We start from the raw sequence: 26,858 nt of genomic DNA, 5'->3' as shown, positions 1-26,858 counted from the left end.
AACCAATTTTTTTTACAATTCGTTGACATTTACCCAGAGATATGAGATGGGAAGAGAATGTGCTAGACTGCACGAATAGTCCATATATATGAACGGGGGAGGAGAATGCGCAATGGGGAAATGGGGAAATGGGGAAATGGTGAAAATTCTGAAAGACCAATGTGCCAATTAAGAGCCAATTAAGAGCCAATGTCCAGTGTGGTGTACACAATTTTGGGTCGCGGTTTACCCCTCGTGGTAATGCCTAAAAAGTTAGGTGGCATAATTGTATTGTTCGATGATATCCACTTCTCGATATCCTTATAGACCAGGAGTTCTATCTGGGACTACTAATTCTTGTACTACCTTTTTTGATCGCAATGGCTGTGGCAATGGTATGTACATAGATACAATATAAAAATAATTTTTCTTCTTTCTAAAAAATAAAGTTGTTAGTCAAATATTCTTACCTGATAAGATTAAGATTTGGATAGTATTTTTTTTATTATTGATTATTATTCATTAAATTCAAAATTTTTAAATTTATCAATGATTCTATTGAAGTTGTTTACCACTTTTATAACTATTACCATTCTCAAGTGTACTTAAGTAATATAGTAGTAAGTATGAATAAACGTAAAGTGGCTTATTGTGCAGTATGTGAGAATAATCGTTATAATGAAGGTTTTCATGACTATATTTTGTATCGTAAAATGGACGGTAAGTAGGTATTTTACTATTTATAATACAAACATAAAAGAGTATAATTTTGACATCGCAAACTAACTATATAGTTGCATACAATGCTGTGTAAAAGATTTAACAATAATTTAAAGACTATAATTAATACATGAAAAATATCATGTAATTGTTTTCGGGCAAAAATATAGTGTACCAATGATTAAAGTGAGAAAATCAGATTAATTGAAAATAAAACATGTTTCTAGATTATAATATTGGGAGGGGCTTGAAAGAAATTTTACGACATCTCATCAAGAGGGCAGAGGGTCAAAAAATCCTAAAAAAACACACGTAATTAATAGATGCAGTGGCGTAACTACCGGTGTGCAAACGTGTTCGATGGAACACGGGTCCGAGCCCATAGGAGGGCTCGCGAAGGGCCAGCTACAAGCCCTACAAATTCAAATTGTACAACTTGTGTACTGTAAAATACAAACTACAACCAAAGAGTAGATATTTACTACAGCTACATATACGAGTATGTCAATTTTGTCGTTATTATAATTGTTCAACATTACTAATTGGCTTATGAAACTTTATTTTTGTTGTATGTATTGCTGCTCAAAATCTTAATTTGGTCCAAAATGGACCGAAATAGCAGTAAATGTCTTTGCTTTATGGAATAAATTTATGTAAATTTTGTTCAGAGTACGAGTAGATGAGGGATACTTGAGGAGAGATGTCCATTTCTGTAATATTTAAATTTATTTAAACAAATGTTGGATTGCAGTGTGATAAAAAATTGTCAGTGATGCCCTTGTTTCTGAAGTTGGACAACTAAAATTTGGTAGAAGAATTTTATAGAGATAGAGAAAAAGACCTATATAAATATATTTTAGTTAGATGCTACAGGGTGTTCAAAATATATTTATGAATTTCAACTACTTTAAATTAAGAAATTTCAATTTTTTTAAAGGGTACGCCCTATATATTTTTATCTGATAGATTTTACAAAACTCTTCAACTTTTATTAAGTATGTCATATACCTATTTTTAATAGTTTGAGATTTATTCGAATTTTTTCAATTTTTACCCATATTTTTAATACAACTACGCTATAACATCATGGTTACCATGACAAAAAGAAGTAATAATTATCAAAATTTCATGTTTGTTAAGCAAGTTAAGAACATAATTTGAATTTTAGTTTAACTTGTAATAAGTATAAATGGTATAAATAATAGTTACAGATTTTCCTTAAATGAATTAGTCAATGTGACTGATATAAATGAAAAAGCCAAGAAAAACATATTTTTTGGTTCAGTACTATATATTATATAGTATTTTGCTAAGTAACTATAAGAACAGATTTAGATTATCTAGAAAACATATTCAGTGTGTAATGGGACGGTTTCGCGGCAGTAGTATAGTATTGGCTTTACGAAATGAATTCTTAACCAGAATTGCTTTACGAATTGCTAATGTAACTAAAAAAAATAATGTATGTTGAAGAAAATTCCTATATCAGTAGTCTTCAACATTTAGGTAATCTAGTATTACCCTAATCTATTCCCGATGGAAAATCTCCCCCCCCCCCTCAAGTGTCATCTTTCATAATATAGAAATACACCAAGAAATTCAGAAATGCGATTTTAGTTTATTTGAGTAAAGTTAATTAATTTTAACTAATACCAGCAACTGTAACTAATTATTAAGCTACTTGTTAAAGATAAGTAATAAATAGTTTTGTTTTGTCATGGTAACTATGATTTTATAGCGTAATTGTAATAAAAATATGGGTAAAAATAGAAAAAATTCGAATAAATCGCAAACTATTAAAAATAGGTATATGACATACTTAATAAAAGTTGAAGATTTTTTTAAAATCTATCAGGAAAAATCCCACAAAAAGTCCCATTTAAAAAATTTGAGGTTTTTTAATTTTAAGTAGTTGAAATTCATAAATATATTTTGAACACCCTGTATTATTTAACTATAATATCTTTACATATATCTTTTTTGTCATCTCTATAAAATTCTCCTACCAAATTTTGGCTCTCCAACTTCAGAAACAATGGCACCACTGACAATTTTTTACCACACTGCAATTTAACATTCGTTTAAACAAATTGAAATATTGCAAAAACTATTAATTTTAGGTATATAACATTATATATAAAAAAAATATGGAATTTTACGCAAAATCTAAAAATTAAATAAAAAATAGGATATTGCATTTAAAAAAACATATGTTATATTTGCCACACTTTTTTGAAGCACCTTGTATACTCTACAATAATTTTAAAATGTGTACCTTAACCTTCCCTATAACTTTTATATTTAATATTTTTTTGTAAACCTCGAAACAAATGAGATAATGGACTTTACTCTATCGTTGACTCACCCTGTACAAGTAAAAAAACATATGATGTATTTTAAAGGTTGCAGCCGATCTACAGATAACTCTTCCCTATGGCACTATTGAAGGGTATGAACTTACCAGTCCTGGAAACGCAACATTTCGAGCTTTCCAAGGTATCCCCTATGCCGCAACTCCCGTGGGAACTTTAAGATTTCAGGTATAAAAAATATTTTAATATCTTATTGTTTCTTTTAGTCACGTACTAAAATAATGGTTGTGTCATTTTTTAGATACCACAGCATTAGAATTTTATTTATAAATTATTCTGTTACCTTTTTCTTGTTACGTTGTTAAATAATGATTGTGTCATTTTTTTAGGCACCACAAGCTCCAGCGTCTTGGGATGGGGTGAAGGAAACTGTCAAAGATTCGCATATCTGTTTTTCGGTGAAAAATGACAGCGATGAGGAAAACGAGGACTGTTTGTATATTAATGTTTTTACACCAATACTATATAATGTAAGCATTTTTTATTCAATTAACATTTACATTAATCATATATATGTCACTTTTGTTTACTACATTTGTTATTGCATTTCTCCTACATCTTTGAAAAAAAAGTCACAAACTGCTGTATTATTGAAAAAAACAGCGTTACTGTATATATTTGAACGTAAATGTCTTGATTGAAACTTTCTTATAGTTATACAGGAAATGTCTTAAACAAATGCATTGTAGATTTAATCTACTACATATGTCGCCATAGGTACTATCAAAATTATGTTTACAATATAAAAATTAAAAACAATTTCAACTTTTCTCCAAAAAATCCTCACAGAAAATATTAAAAATATCGATTTTTATTTCTGCCGCTTTATGAATTAAAATGAATTATAAATTTGATAATAAATATTAATTACTTAAAATTAAGTTCTAAGACAAGCATTTCCACAGACCTAATTATGTAAAAGTTAATTATTGGTATTTGTGACCTAATTATTTTTCAATATGCGTATTATTTGAGGTCCTAGAGCTAGAACCTATATATTGGATATTAAAAAATAAATAATATGCCCATTTTGAATCTTTGAATATACTCTGTATGTTTAATAAGTTCCTTCGCCATTTAGTCAGAGAACTATAAAAGTTTAATCACTAATGCATTATTAGTTTGTTTATAACCATCCTGAATAAATATGTACTAGAAAAAAAAATGTATGTCATAAAATATCTTCGTAAATACTCCTATCGTTTTTATTAAATAAATATAATTTGAATTTTATTTAATAAAATGCGGAAATAGATAACTAGTCTATCTAAAGTATCTGATTATTAAATAATTAATTTGTTCCCAAAACAAACATTTTATATATAATTGTTGTTTATATTTAAATATTTAAATCAAAATTACTGAAAAAAATACTAAAAATTCCTAATCAATTTTCTCTTCTATAAAATTATTTTCGCCATTTTGTCAAGAATAGATAATATCTCGAATAGAGAAATAGGACTTCTGTATTCATTTATATACCATAAAGAACTAAAATACGTACCCACGTTTCTGATAAAATCAAAAATATATTACTTGTGCATCTCTCTTATATACCGGGTGTGTCTCAAAAGTGAAAACCCCTTCTAACTTTTTTATTTTTTTCAGATAAAAAAGCGAGATTTGGTAAGATTGATTGACCTATCGTTTTTTGACGATTGTTTTTGGTCACTTCCTGTTTCACCGGAAATGACTACAACCTTTGATTTTTAAATGGTACCCTTGGTATATTTCTTCTTTATTCGATGGAAAATGATGCCCTGAATGGAATTACATATCCTATGTCAACTTTTGACATTTTAACATAATTTTTTTTTAAATTGTTTGATTTTTTTTTTGAAATTGGTTTATTTGAAATTGTAACAATGAGAATTTGACTCGAAACACCAGGCGTGTGGTACCAAATTATTGAAAAAATATGCTTTTTCCAAATATGCTAATGAGCCACCCTTGTTCCATTTGAAAAAATTGAAATATGATTAAAAATTCGACTTGTGCATCTTTTAGCCGACCAGGACAAGACAGGAAAAACATTAGACGATCAAAACTATTTTTCCAAAGCTCCTTGATAAAAATTAGTGTTTTTAACATAACCACGGTACTCTAGATTGAAATTTAAAATACGATTTGTTTTTAAGCGAAAATGTCAAAAGTTGACATAATATAATATGTCATTCTATTCAGAGTGTCATTTTCTATCGAATAAAGTACAAATATTCCGAGGGTGCCCTTTAAAAATCAAAAGTTGTAGTCATTTCCGGTGAAACAGGAAGTGACCAAAAACAATTGAATACGTCAATCAATCCTAATTTATGTCATAGACTAACATAAGGAATCTCGTTTATTATTTGAACAATTAAAAAAGTTATAGGGGTGGGCCACTTTCGAGACCCACACGGTATATTATTATTTTTATTATTACATTTTAATTTTTTCCTTCCTCAACTTCATAATACCGGGTGTGTCTCAAAAGTGGCTCACCATAACTTTATTTTTTTCAGATAAAAAACGATATTTGGTATGTTAGTACATGACATAAATTAGGATTGATTGACGTATTCAGTTCTTCTCTGCCACTTCCTGTTTCACCGGAAATGACTACAACTTTTGATTTTTAAATGGCATCCTCGGTATTTTTTTACTTTATTCGACAGAAAATCATTCTGAATAGAATGACATATCATATGTCAACTTTTGACATTTTCGCTTAAAACAAAATTGTATTTTAAATTTCAATCTAGAGTGACATGGCTCTGTTAAAAACACTAATTTTCAATAAAGGAGCCTTGGAAAAATAAATTTAACCGTCTAATGTTTTTAGTGTCTTGTCCTGGCCCGTTAAAAGATGCCCAAATCGTATTTTTAATCAAATCTCAATTTTCTCAAATGGAACGAGGGTGGCTCATTAGCATATTTGGAAAAAGCATTTTTTTACGAATAATTTGATACCACACACTTGGTGTTGCAAGTCAAATTGTCGTCATGAATCGCGTGTTGCAATTTCAAATAAACCATATATGTGAAAATGTGTGAATACGATATGTCATTCTATTCAGAGTGTCATTTTCTATCGAATAAAGTAACAAAATACCTAGGGTGCCATTTAAAAATCAAAAGTTGTAGTAATTTCCGGTGAAACCGGAAGTGACCGAAAACAATTGAATACGTCAATCAATCCTAATTTATGTCATATACTAACATACCAAACCTCGATTTTTTATCTTATAAAATAAAGAAGTTATAGGTGTAAGCCAATTTTTTGACGCACCCGGTATATAATAAGTAGTATATAATAAAGTAAGTTCCTATTGTGATACTAAAAATATTCTACACTAAACTGTATTGCCCATATCCTTGGACATAGGTAGTTTATTTTAATATATTTTTTCGCTATAAAAATTACCGAGATCCAACTTTCAAATAAAAAAATGAAGAGTCCAAAATAAAATTAGCCATCCCATTTGAAAATTCTTATAACAAAAAAAAAATATTATTTAAAATTAATCCAGTCCATTTAAAATTATGTATCTAATTAATTCACTATGATATATTAAGTGAACGAAAAACAGACAAGAAAGAGACATATAACGTAATTACATACATAAAACCTCAAACAGTCCTTACAGGATATATGATTTTTTTATGAATGATTTTATAACCCTAGATAACCGTATAAAGCTCGTATTATCCATTTTATGAGCTTGTAGTCGAAATATTTGATGGATTTTTTTCAGAGCAACGACACAAAGTTGGCCGTGATGGTATGGATATACGGGGGAGCTTACAGGACAGGATCGTCGAAATATGATAATTTTGGACCTGATTTTCTGATAGAAAAAGATGTGGTTGTTGTCACCTTTAACTACAGATTAGGTTAGTGGTTTCCTATGAATACTTATATACTTATATATACATCAGAGTCCACATGCTATGGCATTTTTATCATTAATTGGGTTAGTTTTTGGGTTAAGTTTTCCAGAAAAATTTCTTGTGAAATCTAGACAAAATCCTTCAAAATATAAATTATGAATTTGACCCATGGCTGGGAAACTTAAATGGAAATGACAGTTCATTAAAAATAGTTTTTCCTCCAAGATGCAGAGGCGCAAATTATTAAAATTGTCAATATTAACAATGCAAATGTCAATATCTGACAATAATAAAATTTGATTTTTAACTGTCACTCAGAGACGCTTTTGTTGTGATTTTACGGTTTGATTTGTCGAATTATTGTAAAATTAAATTCCTTCAGATTTTTTGCCAGTATTCTGTTTTAGACAATGTTTTTTAAAAATGGTGGGACAATTTGTGTTTTGTAATAACTCTTAATTATTTTTTATCATGGAGTTTAATTGTTGTACACCTGGTTTCCGAAGGATACAATGGTAAGTAAATTAAACATATCTACTTACAGTTATAGATTTTTTAAATTAGTACTGCTAATAAATGCTACTTGCAGAGCAGTTATTTAATTTTTTTACGGTGCATGTAAGGAATTAAGGACGCGCGTTTTTTTTTATGATCAGCAGATAATTACATCTGATTTAATTTGTTTTGATTATTTCAGGTCCCAAACGGAAACAAACTGGGAATCTTGCCTACACCAAAATTATATACCTAGCCGTTTCCAATTCACTTCAAAGGGAGGAAAATTATGTAAAACTGCCTGCTATTTGCTGAAAACCACCAAAGATTAAATTATAACTGTAACAACTTAATATATACTATTTCTAGTATTTTTAATATATTTTTTAATTAATATCCGACATATAAGAACACTTTGTATGCTTTTAATTCAGTTGATTTATCGTGTATAATATGTTCGACCTAATTAAAAGCACACAAAGTGTTCTTACATGTATGTCTAAATTTATTTTTAATTAACTAAAACAACCCCCCTTCCCCGCACTCCTCTCTTCCATTAGTATTTCTTCCTCCGTCTACCAGAGGCGCCCTTGTATAATAAAATTGAAATGTATTATAAGTTGCCTATCTATTTAATAGTATAAGTCTTTTATCTATGATTTGACCAAAGAATTTGACCTGATTATGAACTTATACCTGACAGTGACATCTGCTGACCGAGTACCTTAATCCGGGCATACAGAAACACTAGTTTAGTTAAAATTTACCTTCAGAGCGTTAATTTGTCCTATGAATGATTAATAAAAAAGATTATTACGTTTCACAAAATAAAAAAGATGATTACGATTTCTTCTTAAATTAATCCGTTCTAGGCAGTACGTTTTTGAATTTATTTTTATTGTCTAAAGTTTTAAATTCAAGGTCCATTTGGATTTTTGGCCACAGAAGATGGTCTGGTATCAGGGAATGCTGGCCTAAAAGATCAAGCATTTGCACTTCAGTGGGTTCATGACAACATAAACTTATTTGGAGGTGATTCAGAAAAGTTGTTATTTTTGGTCAAAGTGCTGGAGGATCTTCAGTAGGATACCAGTTACTGTACAAGAAAAACGAAGGTAATTTTTAGTATTATTTTCCATTCTCATACAGTAATTCAACTCATATACATGTTGGAGGCAGATGCCGAATTTCGGCCAATGTCCAAAATAATTAGACATATGGCGATTTGTCCATTCTAAATTTGCCAGGGGGTTAATCTTTTTTTAATATAATATAATAACAAAAGATTAACACCCTCTGTATAGAAGTTGAAATCAATGCAATCAAAACTCTTCCGCGTAACTTTGTGGATATAGGTAGGTATATTTAATTACAATCGCCATATGTCTAATTTTCGGCATCTGCCACCAACATAAACATATATTAAAAAATTTTGCTTCGCACAAAAAAAATCACTCTATTTTAATGTGATAGAATTTTTCGAGGAAAATAATTGTTTATCTGCTTGCTTGTCAATATTTATCAATGTAAATCATATGTGTAGTAAAAAATGTTTACTCCAAGGATATCCGATTCAGCCTTTTCAGTGTGATTATGGCAAAGCCAGTCAAATTTCAAGATTTAGAGTGTGAAAATGAATCGTCTTGTCATAATAAGTGAGACTGACAATGCAAGAATAGTAACTATGCTTGAAGAAGGTCATTCTCTCTCAAAGATTTGTGGCTGACCAATTCACTGAGTGATTACCAATTTTTCAATAAAATTGTGAATTAATTAGTCTGTAGTCTAGTCTTGACAAAAGAAAGTTTATTTTTGAATATTCAGGGTGATACAAAACTTTTGAATTTATGTATATTATCTTTATGCTTATACAGGTAATAATTCAACTTATACTGGGTGCGTCTCAAAAGTGGCTCACCCCTATAACTTTTCTTACATTTTTAGATAAAAAAAACGAGATTTGGTATGTTAATATATGAAATAAATTAGGATTGATTGTCGTATTCAAACGTTATTATCTCGAGTGCTAAAGAAACAAATTTTAATCTAGAGTGCTAAGACTGTGTTAAAAACACTAATTTTTAATTAAGGAACCATGGAAAAATAGATTTCATCGTCTAATGTTTAAGATGTAAAAGATGCTCAAATCCTATTTTTAAGCATATCTTAATTTTTTTCAAATGGAAGAAGGGTGGCTCATTAGCATATTTGGAAAAAGCATTTTTTACGAATAATTTGGTACTATACACTTGGTATCTCGAGTCAAATTGTCGTTATAAACCGCATGTTAAATGAAGCATATGCGAAAATGTCAAAAGTTGTAATAATTTCCGTCGAAACAGAAAGTGATCAAAAACAACCGAATACGTCAATCAATTGTAATTTATGTCATGTACTAACATACAAAATTTCGGTTTTTTATCAAAAAAATAAAACCACTTTTGAGACACAACCGGTAGAGTTGTCAAACTTATACAACTTATTTCTTGTGACTATAAAAAGTCTAATGTTTTTAGTCCCGTATTTGATTAACTAATATAATTAGTTTGTCTATATTTTAACATTAATAGTTAGTAGATGTTTTGTTAGTAAAAAAGACTAAAGCATCATTCAGAACCCCGTAATTATTGGAATAAATTAGTGGTTTCAATTAGCGTAGACGTCATTGTTATTACGTTTGTTCCTTTAATTTCAATGTAAGCATTTAGAACGTCAAAATTAACTAACTTTTAACTTTTCCACTTATTATACTTCCAAATTTGTCAGGAATATCATTTTGGCCTATGATTACATCAGCCGTCAAGAGAAATTTTGGTTAGAAGTCAAAAGTTGATTGTTTTATAAGCTAAATATTAAGCTTTTTCTATGGAACAAACTGACTACCGCAAGCTGTTGCTAGGATATTCTATTAATCTTAATTGTGTTTTTTAGATATTGTGAATGATCGTACATTAAAAAGTGTAAAGTGTAATTGAAACCACTAATTTATTCCACTAAGTGCGATGTTCTGAATGAAACTAAAATTATCATAATATTATTTTACTTAAGGTTTATTTAGAGGAGGTATTTTGCAAAGTGGCAGTCCTTTAAGTATATTCAGCTACATGCAAGATATTAGCGCAAGGGCTTATGCATTTGATTTAGCATCTCAAATCAACAATACTATCGAATTCCAAAATGACACCACAATTTTACTGGAGTTTTTACTAGGAGTTACTGGACGACAAATTGATACCGCCTCAACTAAAACTACAGTTACTGTAAGTTACACTTCTTTAATTAAAAAAAAACCCTGGACAAACTACAAACACATCAAATATTCTAAAAAAAACTAATGACAATAAATGTCACATAGTCGTCAATGCTTTTTTAATATTGCTTATTTTATTTATGTAATATCATATTCAATATACGTATCAATTATTGATAATTTTGTTATTTGATAAAAGTAATATTTATATATGACCCAGTTGTATTTGACTTACAAAGCTTTACAAAAGCTTGAGGTTGTTTTGTTACTTTATTGTTTTCATTATTCAATTTATTTTCTATACATTTAAAAAGACAAAAGTTACAATAACTCAATATGGTATTTTAACAAAATTTAATACTGAAAACGTATTTCTTTTATTCTTTGGTTAAAATGCTCACCGGAAGACAATAGATTTAATAATTGTGGATGAAAGGAGAAAGGTTTTAAATTTAAACTTCTTAATACCAAAAACAAAAACAATTTTCTAAAAAAGTAAACCGTAAAACATACAAGTTTAATAATGCTTACTTAATAAAGTTTTGTTATCTTTTCAAGTAAAAATAAATTGATCTTGTTACTGACAAGTTGAGATAAATATACCGCGTGGTGGCATGAACATGGAACATTGGAAACCCCATGTAAATTTTGAAAAAGTGAAATATTATTTCCTCAGATGATTTTATAAAAAAGTTGTATTAGACTTTTTTGAAAAGGGGTTAATGTTGTATTATTGTCTAGAGCTCGGTATAGATTTGGAACAGGTATTTGAATGTTATTTGCAGAAAGCTACCTTGAAATTACTAAAAATTTATAATGCGGCCCCTAGAAAGCTACACGATAACATACCAGAAAAAATATGATTTTGTTATTGGCAAATTCGATTTCACATTGGAAAATTGGAAAGGATGATTATTTTTTTTCTGAATTAGAATGATTATCTGCCAAAGAATTAGTTGCACTGATAATACACTCAGATGCAAAAAAACGCAATCGAGAAATTTTTGGTCAATTATAAAATACTATATTTCTTTTATTGTTAGCCCTATTTTCACGAATTTTTTAGCAACCTGTACATAATTATATCAACTTGAATTCCTAAATTAAGGTTTTTATAAACTTTAGTATTTGGCATATTATACAGGGTTAATCGAGGGGTTGTTTCTTTACCCTAACTGTAAAACACCCTGTGCAATAATTTCGTGTGTGAATTTTCCTAAAATATAGTTTTACAGTCAGAACCATGACTCCTGAGCATTTTGTTTCTTGATTCATGTCAATACATGCTTTGCTTAATTTTTAAGAGCGAAATGAACTGATTACGATTAATTTGCAATTTTTTCAATTATCATTACTTTTTGATGTAATTTTTTAATATAACGAGATGGTTTTCGTGACTATTGTCATAAAGTCATATTACGCTGCATTGGATACTGTATACTAAATTAAAAATAAACGTTAAGTACTAAAGATACAGTACTGGTTTTAGTAAACATTAATAACGATAACAGAACTAACGATCAATGTAATAATCAAGTGTATAGAAACAGAAAAAAAAGTAACAAATATCCTAATACATTGTATTGGCTCTCTTGGCTGTTATAACTGCCTGTATACGTCCGTTCATACTGCCATTGAGGCGGTATATATCATATTGCTATATGTTTTCTCATTCTTCTTTAAAGACCAAGCGAAGTTCATTTTAAGCGCTTCGCGACCTCTAACCCTCATGCCGAGCATTTCCCAAACGTCGAACATGATTAACAGTTCATACTGACACAATATCTCGAAAGCCGTCGTCATATTGAAAAACAATTTCAAAAAGAAATGATAATTGAACAAATTGCAAATTATTAATGGCGAGCTCATTTCGCCATTAAAAAGTAACCAAGGCATGTATTGACATGATCCAAAAAAACAAAATGTTCAGGAGACATGGTTCTGACCGTAAAATTATATTTTAGGAAAATTTACAACGAAAATATTGCACAGGGTGTTTTAAAGTTAGGGTAAAAAAACAACCCCTCGATTAACCCTGTATAATATGCTAAATACTAATTTTTATAAAAAAACTGAGTTTACGAATTAAAGTTGATGTAATTATATACAGCTTGCTAAAAAATCATGAAAATAGGGCTAAAAATAATAAAAATATAACATTTTAAATTTAACCAAGAATTTCTCCGTTGCGTTTTTTTTGCATCTGAGTGTAGTATTCGAGGTGTATGACTTGTTTACTGTTTATTGCTCGATTACTCTGGAGCCTCGCTCATACCACTTACATCCACAATAATTTACTGAATAATCCAAATATTTGTAACTAAAGAAACTTTATCAAACAAATATTCTAATTAATAAAATGTTCACATAATCATCCATTCACAGCCAAACAATACAGGAAATGATTGTAAATTTCACGCCTCAAAATACAAAACTGTTAACGGGAGAATATTTAACGTTCCACCAAAATGACATTTTCAGTTCGTCTAAATTTCTGTATTTAATATGCCCATAAAGACGGTTTTTGAAAGTGCTTTACAGGCAGAAGCCGTTGGCGAAAGATTCTGTGGTATTTTCCTACTGTATCTCCAATAAACTAGAGTCATTGTTTTTCTTTTCTTAACACTGAACCAAAAGTCGGCATAAATATAATGAAAAAGTTCATTAATATAATGGATTAAATCATTAATTTTGAGCCGATGAACGATTTCATTGGCACAATGAAAAGTAATTCATTAACTCTATCAACTTTAAGTTCATTAAATCAATGAACAGTGTTCATTAATTTGAAGAACACATTCATTGGTACAATGAACAGATTTCATTAATATAATGTACCTAAATCCTTATATTAATGAACCGTTATCATTAATACAATGAATACTTATGTGGATGTTGGTGAATCCATTACACCCACAATTTTTCTCAATCCTGTTAATTTATAGGAAATTTTTAACATTCTAATGAATCTTCCAAACAAGCATTCCGCAGGTCTGGATGATATTCCGGTATTTCTGTTAAAACGCATTGCCTCCTTCATATGTACACCTCTTGCAATACTCATAAATGTATCCTTCTCATCTGGGGTTTTTCCTTCAGCCTTGAAGGTTGCTAAATTTATCCCGATCCTTAAAGGGGGTAATGCTTGTCTCATGAACAATTACCGTCCAGTGTCACTTCTGTCATCTTTTTCAAAAGTGTTTGAGAGGGCTCTTTCTGATAGACTTGCATCTTTTTTGGATCGAAATAGTATATTATCCGATACTCAATATGGGTTTAGGCCAAAAAAGTCATGCCACCTGGCAATATATAATGTGCTGAATTTTATTATTGAAAGGGTCGACAGAGGTGAGAAGGTAGCAGGTATATTCTTTGATTTATCCAAGGCTTTCGACACCTTGAATCATGGCGTCCTGTTAAATAAGTTGAATATATATGGAATAAGGGGAGTTGCCGCGCGGTTGCTCGAATCGTATTTATCTGATCGTCAACAACTAATTTGTGTCACTCATGAAAAGTTAAAATACTTCTCTCAGTCCGTCACAGTAAGCCAGGGAGTTCCACAGGGCTCTATATTGGGACCGCTTTTGTTCCTACTGTATGTGAATGATCTTCATGGGGAGTTTGTTTCGGGGCTGGTTTGCAAGTATGAAGACGACACCTCTCTGGTGTTGACAGACCAAGTTTTGCGGGGGCTCTCTGGGGCTTTTTCGCAGACAGTGGGGGCGATGCGGGAGTGGTGTGGGAAAAATAGCCTACAATTGAACACTTCCAAGACCGGACTTCTTACTTTTGGTAAAACCAGAGATAACGAGTCCTTGTATGTCAGCTGTGATAACAAGTCTATACCACTGGCCAATTATGTAAAGTTTCTCGGTGTCTACATTGATCCTACGCTTCACTGGACAAAACACATAGATATTTTGACTTCTAAATTAAACAGTAACTGCGCGATAATACGAAGATTAAGGGACCAATTGTCTCTGGACACCATTCGAACTCTTTACATCGCCACTTCACAATCCTTAATTATGTATAGCATTATGTTTTGGGGATCTTCGGCTCTAGCAGAGCAGATCTTCAGGGCCCAAAAGAGAATGATCAGGTGTATGTTCGGCTTGTATCCGAGGACATCTTGTAGGCCATATTTTGCAAAAATTCATGTCCTGACTGTGCCCTCTTTATATTTTCTGTCCCTGGTGATGTTCGTTAAAAAGCATTCCGCCCTTTTTGCTACAAACTCGAGTCACTATGGTCCAGATATGGAACGGATTACCAGGGGGCGGGATGATTTAAGCATACCTCTGCATAGCTCGTCTTTTTTTCGGAGGGGCCCAGGCTACAGGGCGGTCAAGGCCTTTGAAATGCTCCCAGCAAATATTAGGGCTGTAGGTAGCGATTACCACTTTTTGGAATTTTTACACACACGCGGTTTTTATAGCTTTAACTTTGAATTTTAATTATGTCCTTTGTCTGAATATTGTTGAATTTTTATTATTGTTATATTTGTGTATTTATTACTATGTTTTAATGTTCTAAGATAATATACTCTGTAATGGGATAATATACTCTGTTCTGTGACGTTGCTTTGTGATCGGGAAGATCATTTTGTCGGCAATAAAGTATTTGTATTTGTATTTGTATAAATAATTTCATAACCTATTTAGTTATACATTTAAAAGTCGACACTATTAGTAACTCTTGTTACACCGTATAATCGATGATGAAGATCGCTGTCATTGATATGAAATGTCACTGATAGTCATTTCCCAGACAACCAAGCCTGAAATAATTCTACTATAAATAGATTTCCATTTGAACAAGCCCTTAGCTACAAAGGTAACAAAATTACTAATAGTGCCGACTTACTTACGAACACAGTAAATTTTTCCATTAGGGATTATTAATAAAAAACAAGTGCAATAAACTAATAATAATTTATTAAACTCGATATAGCATACACAAATTAAAAATTAAAAAAATCGAATCGACGAAGCGAATAGTAATGTTATTATTAATTTTAGGGTAAATTATAATAAGAAAATTAATTTACCAGTCGATATCCTGAGGGATTTCTATAAAAAGACCACTTCTTCATTATATTAGCTGTATCCTTAGACTTGATAACGTCTAGACGAATTTGCAACAGGCTTTCCAAGTCGCATCAAGTGGGTCCGATGTTAAATTGTCGAATTTGAGGGCTTGAAGGCCAGGTCTCAATATCTTCTTCCGGTTCTAAAAGACGTATATCAAAATAATTAAAACGCCAAATATTAAAAGAACATTCGAATTTACCATAATCAGTTCCATGCCTCGACTTGTTACTATGTTTTTCTTCTTTTTGTTTTTTATCTTCTGAAACATATTTGGAAACCGCTGTTTTAATGAATACCCACACCAGAGATCTCACACACTGGAATTTGATTTGACAACACAACAAATTAACTACAATATGATGGACACTTTTATTTAAAATATTTAAAATGTCCCAATGAAACAACAGTTAATAATCAATGTTCATTAATATATTATAATATATTAAAAATAACTATTATATAATTAATTATGGGTTCATTAATACGTACAATATTTTTTTCAGTGCAGCAAGAAGAAGAATATTCAAGTCATTGTTGATTTCTTCCTGTTCATTATTTTGTTCTTCACACTTCCAGGTGTTTAATAACGTGTCTTTAGTTTCAAACCCGTGGTTTATTCTTTAAATTGTTGACTTATTCGGTATAGGTCTGTCTGCGAACATATCTAACACAATGGGGATACTATTTCCAGCAAAATGCCGTTTATAACTAATGCCATCGTAACTTTTTCAGTTGTGAATTTCATAATTATATTATTTTATAAAAAATTACTCTATTTGGTTGCTTCAAATTTTTGTAAACAAATTGTGACATCAAACTTGGCAATTTTGCTGGTTTTTAATTGTAGCTTTCTTTGGGCCTTATTATAAATTTTACTAATTTAAAGGTAGATTTTTGGAAATATTTTTTAAATGCTGATTCCAAATAAAACAAAATTCTAGACAAAAGTACAACTTTAATGTCTGTTCAAAGAAGTCTAATACGACTTTTGCTTAAAAATATCTGGGGAGATAATAAATAGCCTTTTCAAAATGTTTTTTGTTCCGATGCACCACACGGTATATAATATTTATAGCAACTAAGTAAAGAAAAGACGATACAGGTACTTAGAGAAAGAAAAGAAAATTAGCCGAACTGATATTTGGCCGAAAAAAATCACCGAATTACAATTTACAGAAATCAAAATTCGATTTTTGGTAAAAGATTGCCCTAATACAGGGAATTTAAACGATCCATTTGATAAAAACCAAACCAAACCAAATAAAGAGCATAAGTCATTGCCTTTCACCTTTGCCATTTTTGTTACAAATAACTGCTGAGTAACAGTTTTTGTTTTTCCTGTCCACATATTGCAAATTCGGCTGCAATACTCGGATGACGATAAGCACAATCAATACAGTTTAACAGAAATTTGCAGGGATGACAATGACAATGAGCTGACAATTATTACTTTTTTCGAGCGACTTTCCGGTCGGGTAAAATGTTCTTAGGGGTATTTATGTATTCGGGCTATTTTTCATTTGGGCAATCGGAGCTTTGGTGGTTTGCCCTTGTTCAATTTTCCTTCGGCCATTTATTTCCCGGAAATTTTCCGGATGCACAATTTTTTTTCTTATTTTCTTTTACTAGATACCAAAATTAAATGTATTAAAAAAAATGTATAAAAAAGTTCGTATAAATGTATGTCCTAAAATGCTTAGTTTCGGAGATACAGGGTGTAGAAATTTCATTTGTATTTCGATTTTTTCCAAATAATTTGTGAAGTAACGTCAATATTTAGATAAAAATTGGTGTCTGGGAGTTTTTGACACGAGAAATTTGATTTTGATGTGAATATGACTTCTACTGGTAGAGGGCGCCACCTACATGTATTTTAACTCTTTTGAAACGTAATAACTTTTTGTCCGTACCTGTATAAAACTACCGAGAGAAAAAATATACATCTCTGTAATTTTTGACGTAAAAAATATCTCTTTGTAAAAATGGCTACGAGCAACCGTTCTCAAGATATTTAGAATGGAAATAGTCTCAATACATACCATTATTAACGAAAAATAAACACGTTGAGTAGATAGATATTTCACTGAAATAATAAATTTGGGAAATTTTTAATTTTTTAAATTAATCATATTTTTTCTGCAAAAAAATGATAAAACAGTTTTTATTGAAATTTTAGTACAAAAACATTTCAAATTTATGATCCAAATATCTCGAAAACCATTACTCGTAGCGATTTTTACAAACAAACCTTTTTTACGTAAAAAGCGTCGTAAATGTATATTTTTTTACTCAGTAGTTTTATACAGGTACGGACGAAAAGTTATTACTCTTCAAACCAGTTAAAAATATGTAGGTGGCGCCCTCTACTAGTAATAGTCATATTGACGTCAAAATCAAATTTCTCATGTTAAAAACCTCCCAGACACCAATTTTAATCCAAATATTGACGTTACTGTAGAAATTATTTTGAAAAAATCGAAATAAAAATGAAACTTCTACACCCTGTATCTCCGAAACTAAGCATTTTTGGACATCTATACGAACACTTTGACTTATTTTTATCCGCATCAGAATATGCTGCCAAAGTTTCCGGAATACAGTTCGGACCACCCTGTATATTTCAAGATATCCTTTATTATTTTTATTAAATATCTATCAGACGACATAAATGCAACCAGGTTTTAACATTTTTAGAAAATACCTCTTCCCGTTATTGAAGAAGATCATGATGGAGCCATTATTACCAAAGAATCTTTTGAGTTGCTTGCAGCAGGAGAATTCTTGAAAATTCCGATTATGATTGGAAGTACTTCTGAAGAAGATATAGTAGCAGCAACAGGTATATAATTAATAAAGTTGTAAAAATATATAAAATAGGGAGTTGTAGATACGCGTATGAGAATATAATGTTTATTAAAATATTCTTACGAAGAATAGTAAGGCTAAAATTTGCAGATGCAAAGCAAAACAAACGTATTAATGCATATATTAATGCAAAGCTTCAATTGGCTTGAAAATGAAGATTGCTGTCATTTAATAACTTTGTAAAATTATATGGAGAATGTATAGATTGTCATTTTCAAACGAATGATGCCGTTTTAATGAAACATGCGGTATTTGTTCCATATTATGATTTATATTGATTGCATCTTGTTGTATATTATAAAATAATAATAAGAAAAATATTCTATGCCAATTTATGTTAATATAATATAATATTTAACATTTTATGAAATATACTTTAGATTAAATTATTATAAAATACGTATTTTTATACTCTCGTAGATTTAGCTAAATTGAGAGCAGAACTTGAAACAGTAACTAATCAGCACAGTAGCCTGGTGCCGGTAGATTTTAAAATTAAAGATGGAGTAAGCGATGATGTCGTCGGAGATAAAATATATAATTTATATCTTGATGGCGTATCTTCAGAGGAAAGATTAGGGTATCTTATTAGGGTAAGTTCAGTAACATTTTCTTCCATTTATTGAACGAATCTAAAATGGAAAATACCGTTTTAATATTTTAGTACCACAGTGACAACGAATTAACCAAACCAGTGATTAAACATGCTGAGCTAGCGTCAAATTTAACCGACGTTTATTTCTACATTTTTTCACATGACGGACCTATGGGTAACTTTAACAAAACTGTACCAGGTATTTATGCAACACGTTTAAAAAAGTATATTATTTTCTTTGCTTGAAAGAACTAACTAATAAATGACCACAAAATATCCACTATTATTAATTAATATTATATTATATAAGTATTACTTATGTATTTTCTATTAAACAAAAAAAAATACTTTAAATAAACTTTTAAAATTGAAATATGTAGGTATGTGCTGTTGGTGTGTAAAAGTCTCCTGAGTTTTGAATAAAATTTACACAAGACAATAAAAAATAATTAACCTTAACTGCTAACGTGCGGTCTGACAGTATGTCTAAGGGCGCAAACATAGTGAGGCATCTCGATGCGATGCTCGCCAAGATGCTGGCCGCGCTGCTCGCCAGGATGCTAGCCGCGATGCATCCTACGCGCACTGTTTTAAAACGGCGAGTAAGTGCGCGTAGGATGCATCGCGACTATCGTACAAACATAGTGCGGGGCATTTTATCTCGATGCGATGCGCGCCATTCACCTCGCCATCCGGCGATGCTGAATCAAACATGTACAAATTTATGCGTCAAAACATACTGGAGCCTCGCACCTAGCCACGCACCTAGATGTTCAGCGCGATGCTTCCTAAAAAACAAAATTTTTGTTTTTTGCGAGAAGCGGACGCGGATGCCTGAAGCTTTATATTTGATTGGTCGGTTTAGGATCACAATTCGTTGAGCATGTCAAACTAGAGTCGGGTGGAATAAAATGTTCACAATACTAATATTTAATTTATCACCAACAATGTAATAACCTTGATTCTACAGGGTCCGGCAATAGTGCGTCGGGCATCTGTAGTTCTAATAATAAAAAACTTATGAATTTTGTAGTCCAGACATAAAGTATGTATTAGGATGTATTTGAGGAAAATATTTGAACTTCTAAAGGGTGGCTCAAAAAAGTGTGAGTGGATCGCGAATATTTTTTTTAAATGGAACACCTATATACGGGGTGGCGCAACTCATTCGCGTCGGTTGATTATACGAAAAGGGAAATATGTAGAAACAAAATATTTTATGGGCATATGTGGGAAGACCATGTGCATAATTTAAAATTATTTTGAAATGTACAGGTTATGTCAGAACTAAGATTTACACCAAAATTATATTTTTTCTTATGGAACACCCGATATTTTATTTCTTATTTGGATCCTTGAACACAAAATAAGGCATGTATTATAAGGGTTATTATATATTAATATGTTTACAAGCTTTGGTTTTTGAGATATTTAAAGATATTTAAATATGCATGCTACAATGGAATAGATTATCAACACCCTGTACATTATTTTTTAGAATTAATTCTTGTGCTGAGTTTAAAGATAGAGAAATAAACTTTACTGAAAAATTGTATTGCTGCCTCAATTTTTTTTTTGGTACAGGGGTACCAAAAATTGATGATTTATTTTAAATATTTATTTTACACAAAAACTTGTTATTTCAAATACGACAACCTATTTTTTAAAATAAATCGAAACAGATTCAAATGCTCTCAAACTACATATATTAGGGTGTCCTATACCTATCTAGCTCAGATTTTGAATAAAGAGCAATTTTTCAATAAAATGGCAACAAAGGGGGCTGATGTCGTCATGGCAAGTTTCTAGTGACAGTAGCTATTTTCAAAATCGAAATTAGTTTATGGACTTTATTTATTTATAGCAAGTACTTTAATCACTAGTTGTTTAAAAAAAGTATACCATTAATATTGCAAATTATATTTTATCCTCTCATAGTATATGTCTTTTTAATTTTTTGATTATGTAACGAGCGCTTTGTTTACTGACTTGTTTCGTCGAACTGCTTGAAAACATTTTTGCTTTTGATCAAGTCGGTGTAAGAAACTATGAAGCTATAAAATTTTGTTTCAGGAGAGTTGAATATCCGGGAAAATTGAGTTATTGAATGTAATTGCACCCAACAACGCCCTAATTGCGCTCTCCTTTATGCGTTAACATTTTTCGGCAATTTTATTAACATTTGACATTGTCACAACACAGCATGACGCCGACGCCTAGTTCGAATTCTTTTTCATTTATTTTTTACTATCCGAAACAGCGTTACATCACCCAAACCTAGTACCTCAGTGTTTTATCCCTTTTTGTCTCAATAACTGCACTAGCAAAAAACTAAAATACTTATATATTATAACAAAACCACGATTTCAATATTATTCTATGCGACCAACATGACGGCGACGTGAAATAGATAGGGATAATTTCTGATTTTTGCCATTGACTCGCTGCGGTAGGAATTTGTTGAAATCAACTGAAATTCACGAAGCCTATACTAACTAATAACTACTATTACGTAAACTGGTGCTTAATAAAACGGCGATGGTAAATGTTTACGCACACCTATTCGCCGTTTTAAAACAGTGCGCGAAGGATGCATCGCGGCTACCATCCTGGCGAGCAGCGCGGCCAGAATCTTGGCGAGCATCGCATCGAGATGCCTCACTATGTTTGTGCCCTAAAAGATGATGTAAACAATAAAAAACACATTATTTTATCTGGAGGATTAATTTATAAATTATATAAGCTTCATTCAGAACCTCCCAATTAGTGGTTTCAATTACACTTTACAGTTTTTAGTTTACGATCCTACCAAAAATATCCTAGCAACAGCTTGCGGTAGTCTGTTGTATCCATAAAGAAAGTATAATATTTAGATTATAAAATAATAAACTTTTGATTTCCAACCAAAATTTTTCAAAAGTATAATTAGTGGAAAAGTCAAAAATTTGTTAACTTTTTCCAATAATTGAAAATTACTACCACTAAGCATGACGTTCTGAATGCTTACATTAAAATTAGATGAACAAACTTTTACGGCTAATTGAAACTACTAATTTATTCCACTGATTTCGATGTTCTGAATGAAGTTTTAAAGTACAAGGCAAATATCAAAATAAATTAAAATACACCTCTAATACAGAACCAATTTAGGTTTTTTAGTCATTGCATCCAAACATATTTTTAATGAATGTTTCTTCATAACCATGGTGGATATTTAAATTATTTTTTTCGTGTTTTCGGATAATTCTCCCAGTCGTTATCTCCCGATCGATCATATTCAATAATACCACAGATATTTATTCAATTGTTATACGCAATTCTATTGAGCTTCAAGTCAGTTTATCGATCTTCTTTTGGAAACAAAGATTGATAATCAAATTCCATGCCAAATTTTTGAAAAAGCTAGTCTGAATCAGAATCTGCCCCATCTATTTCTTGAATTACAAATGTATCTTATAACTCATAATATTCCCGTTAAATCTTATACCGGCATCATTTTGATCTCCAAGGTTTTAGGACCATTCTTCAAATTTTGCGTCATTAGAGAGCATATATACGATTTGGAAGCTGCTTATAATAATTTTCAACTTAACAAAAACATCGCAGATAGTAAGTAGATTGATAGAAGTACAAAATTGTTATCGTGAGACCTCGGAGACTCCGATGACATATTTTGGTATCATTGCACTTAACCTGTTGTCAATTATTCTGAGTATGCGTATTCGTTCCGGATGTTGACAATAAGCAAAGTGATTCGAACTTTACTGGATGCTGATCTAAATAATCCTCCTGTAGGAAGGAAAAATCGAGTTCTGAGTTTTTTCAACCAGGACATTTTGCGTCTTCTAGGTCCTCTTTTGCCTAAGACCTTTTCCTGGAGTATAAGCTGAAGTAGACCATCCCAAGTAGCAAATTTTATTTTATAAAGGCTGTATAAACAGCTATGTGATAATTTTAATAGGATACCTCAATTCATATAACGTGCTATAAGACCGTAATATGATAGCTTTACAACCAAAAAAGGCCTATTTTTATACAACCGTTTAATAGTATAGAAGTTCTATAAAAAGGGTATACAACTCTTATGCAACTATTTTACACAACGTTATATAACTATTATAAAACTAGTTTTATTGTGTATTACGTGGTCACATCTAAGAAACAGAACAATAAAAACATTTGATCATTTAGCGTAAAAGAGTATTTTATTTTTTACCGAAGAATATTAGGAGCAAATTATATTTTAAGCGTGTCGTAAAATAAATCTAGAGGATGTGGATTGTTAAAAAGGAGACTTTACTCGACAATGAAAATGACGGGTAGAGCCAGAAGGTAGAACAAATATGTAATATAAAAAATCATTAATAGGGTTTGAAAAGTAGGGACAATTTTTGTTGCGCCGAAAATTTTACGGTAGATTATAGGTATGTATTTGGCAAAAAATTAAAGCGCTTTAATTTCGATTAAGGTTTACGTATAAATTTAAACAATAAAATAAAATAAAATTTTCAAAAATTCTTGTTTTTAATTTAATTAAACACTTTATTACTGTATGTGGGAATCTTATCACAAAATAGTTCTCAAAAATAACATTTTACAATTTATTTTGATGTTTTTAATTTTGCTTCATATAATGGCGGCCATAGGCCATAGAAAAATTCTACCTTAAACATGACGAATTATAATGCAACCTTTTTATTATAAATGAATCCCTTAAATAAGTCTTTGTTGTAAAATAAAACGGTATAGGATAAATATCTATCATTATGCACAATTTCCAGACACTATAGAACTATTTTGGCCATATTGAGATTTGTGACAAATAGATGTTGCCAAATCTCATTTGATTAGTATTTAAACTAACAAACATGATCAGATTTTCATGGATTCATGAACGCAATGCATTTCATGTATGCCCGACGAGTGAGCGGCAACCTAAGGACTTGGAAAAACAACAATAAAACAATACAAACATTGCTACAGTAAAACTTTTACATCAACGTGGCAACAATGCTTTGAAGAAACCAGACAACCCGAGAGATAAAGAGAGGCTTTTGGGAACCCAGGGAATTCTCGGGATTATTTGCCGTAATTTCGAGGAGTTTTTTTCTTACATGCTCTTTATAACTACCACTGCGTTTGTTAACTTTTTTCCAACTTTATCTAGAATTCATAATAGCTGTGATTGAGTATACTCGTACGTAGATATTACTTTTGCAACAACAACAATAACAAAATAAATAACTGAATTTAATTTAAAATGAGGTTATATTATACATTACCAGTTTTATAATGCAGATATTACAGCGAATTTATTTTGTTAATCACAATTTTATCGTATAAGGCTATATAACTGGTGTTGTATACAGCACCGTAGTTTAACGCAATAAAACATTCTATCATACAACGTAATACAACTTTAATAAGACAAGTTTAAGTAACTATTATATGATCTTGTGACTACTAGTTATATGAATATTATAGAACTCTTACATGGTGGGTATAAGAGTCTAATAAAATAGTATGTTTGTTATCATATAGCATTGTCTTATTAAGTGTTATATCATAGTTATATCATACTAAAAGAAATTATCGTTTAATGCGTTATAGGATACGTTATAAAAACTACTAGAAAATAGTTTAATATGACAACTTTTATTAAAAACAGAATGGTCGAAACCAAACGCTTAATAAAATCAAGCAGTCCTTAAGACAACGCTATTCGACTGTTATAAAATAATTCAATCATTTTAGAATTTCTTTTTGCTACTTGGGATATCACTTTTGATTCCTCATTATGTGCCCCAGATATTATAATTTTCGTTTGTTTGATAATGTCCACTATTTCGTTCTCCTTTTTAAGCATTTCCAAAACGGTCTTGTGGGATACGTGGCCTACTCAGGGGTTTCTCAGAAGTCGTCTGTATAGTCACATCTCAAAGGCTTCAAGTTTTTTTGTCAATGCTTCTGTCAATGTCCAGGACTCAGCACCATGCAGGAGCACAGACCAGACATAACACTTAAGTAGTCTTAGTTTGGTCTGTAAATTAAGATCTGTACTCTTGAACAAATTTTCCATTATAAAGAAAATTTCTGTTGTCAACAGTCTAAGAAAATTAATCGTCAAATCTCCGAGTGAATCCTAACTCCCCACTATGCATTTCTTCTTTGTTATTACATTATGAAACAAAGTATACCTAATTACCGAGGTGGTATATTACAGTGTGCTACAAATTCGTTGTACGAGCACTGGTATCTCAGAAACCGTAATAGAGAATCAATTTTATTTTTTCCTGTCGTTTCTTTGTAGAAAAACGAAAAAAGTAATTGCACATTCTCATAGCCACTTTACCACGGCAATCTGTTAGCAATTTTAGATTTTCTAATTAGCTGATAGTTTGTGAGATACATAGACCTACTTCATTTTTTTTAAATACGAACCAAAGGCAGAAAACCAAATATGTTCTACTGTACTTGGAACATTCATAAACATGACAACACATTCCAAAAGAAAATTACCTTTAAGTACGTTTTAAATATTACAGGTGCTGGCAAAGTAGGGCATAGTGAAGATACGAAATACTTATGGAAAGTGACTTCCAATACCTACCAAAATGGGGATTTGTCTCAATTTCCAACTGCTGATGTCATAACTCATAAACGACTTATAGAACTATGGACAAACTTTGCCAAATACTTGTAAGTTTACAAAAAAATAGTTATTTTATTTTAAAGATTTCTTTTCCAGTGATTTTTGTGATTGAACCTCATATTTTTTTTAAACTAAATTTATTGAAATATGTCTACTCGTATAATAAAATAAAAGTCGATATGATCAAATAGAGTTCAAATTGATTAAATTTTGATATTTAAGTTAGTTTATTAACAACTTTACAGAAGGAGAAATTTTTAGACTTTTTACTCAGATCTAGAAAAAAAGGGCTAGGTTAAATAATTAATTTTACTTAATAATACAGGGAGGGTCTTAAATAAGTGCAAATATTTTCAAAGCGGGTAGATCTGGATATGGCAAAAAGTTTGACACTTTATATCAGTTTAATACAGAAGTTTAACATTATACGAGTATTTTCGTACTTTTGTGCTTAGGCGTAAAAATGCTTTTTTCTAGGCATAAAATTTTTAGACGTTAAAATTACTTTTTACACTGTCAATCACGTCGCAAAAATTAATAACTTTTGTGACGTTTGAGAAAAAATACTTATAATTATTTTTTTAAATGGTCTATTTTGTGAAATTTACATTGATTTATCATTATTTAGTATTTATTTGTAATAATTAATTGAAAATTTGGACAGTTCGCAATAAAACCTATTCCATAGTATTCAGAATTATTTAAAAATTTTAATTTTAGGAATCCGACTCCTGAACAATCTGATCTGTTGCAAAACATCACCTGGCCTAAAGTAACACCAGACAATTTCCAATATCTGGATATAGGAGACGACTTAGTTGTTTTAAAAGATCCTAAAGCACCTTACTACCAGTCATGGAGCGATTACTATGACCTCTACGCAAAAAGACCATTTACTACATTTTAAATCTTAAAAATAGCAAAAGAATAAAAATAAAATGAAATAAAACAATATTCGAAAAAA

At 30.7% G+C, this 26,858-nt stretch overlaps 1 protein-coding gene across 1 annotated transcript; it reads left to right on the top strand.

Annotated features, from left to right (window-relative positions):
• The first annotated feature begins 594 nt into the window (after positions 1–594).
• Positions 595–26,858, top strand: LOC115879483 (neuroligin-4, Y-linked-like). Its single transcript, XM_030896381.1, is given in 12 exon segments — positions 595–699; positions 3,102–3,239; positions 3,401–3,541; positions 6,806–6,944; positions 8,358–8,483; positions 8,486–8,551; positions 10,485–10,696; positions 18,477–18,621; positions 19,068–19,240; positions 19,312–19,441; positions 25,788–25,941; positions 26,615–26,858. Coding segments are annotated over 12 exon segments (1,653 nt in total). The 5' UTR covers positions 595–657; the 3' UTR covers positions 26,802–26,858.

The sequence above is a fragment of the Sitophilus oryzae genome, unplaced genomic scaffold (genome assembly GCF_002938485.1).
Source record: "Sitophilus oryzae breed Bouriz unplaced genomic scaffold, Soryzae_2.0 scaffold_1576_pilon_pilon, whole genome shotgun sequence".
Taxonomy (NCBI): Eukaryota; Metazoa; Arthropoda; class Insecta; order Coleoptera; family Curculionidae; genus Sitophilus; species Sitophilus oryzae.
Note: the sequence above shows the minus strand (reverse complement) of the source record. Positions and strands in the feature narration are given on the sequence as shown.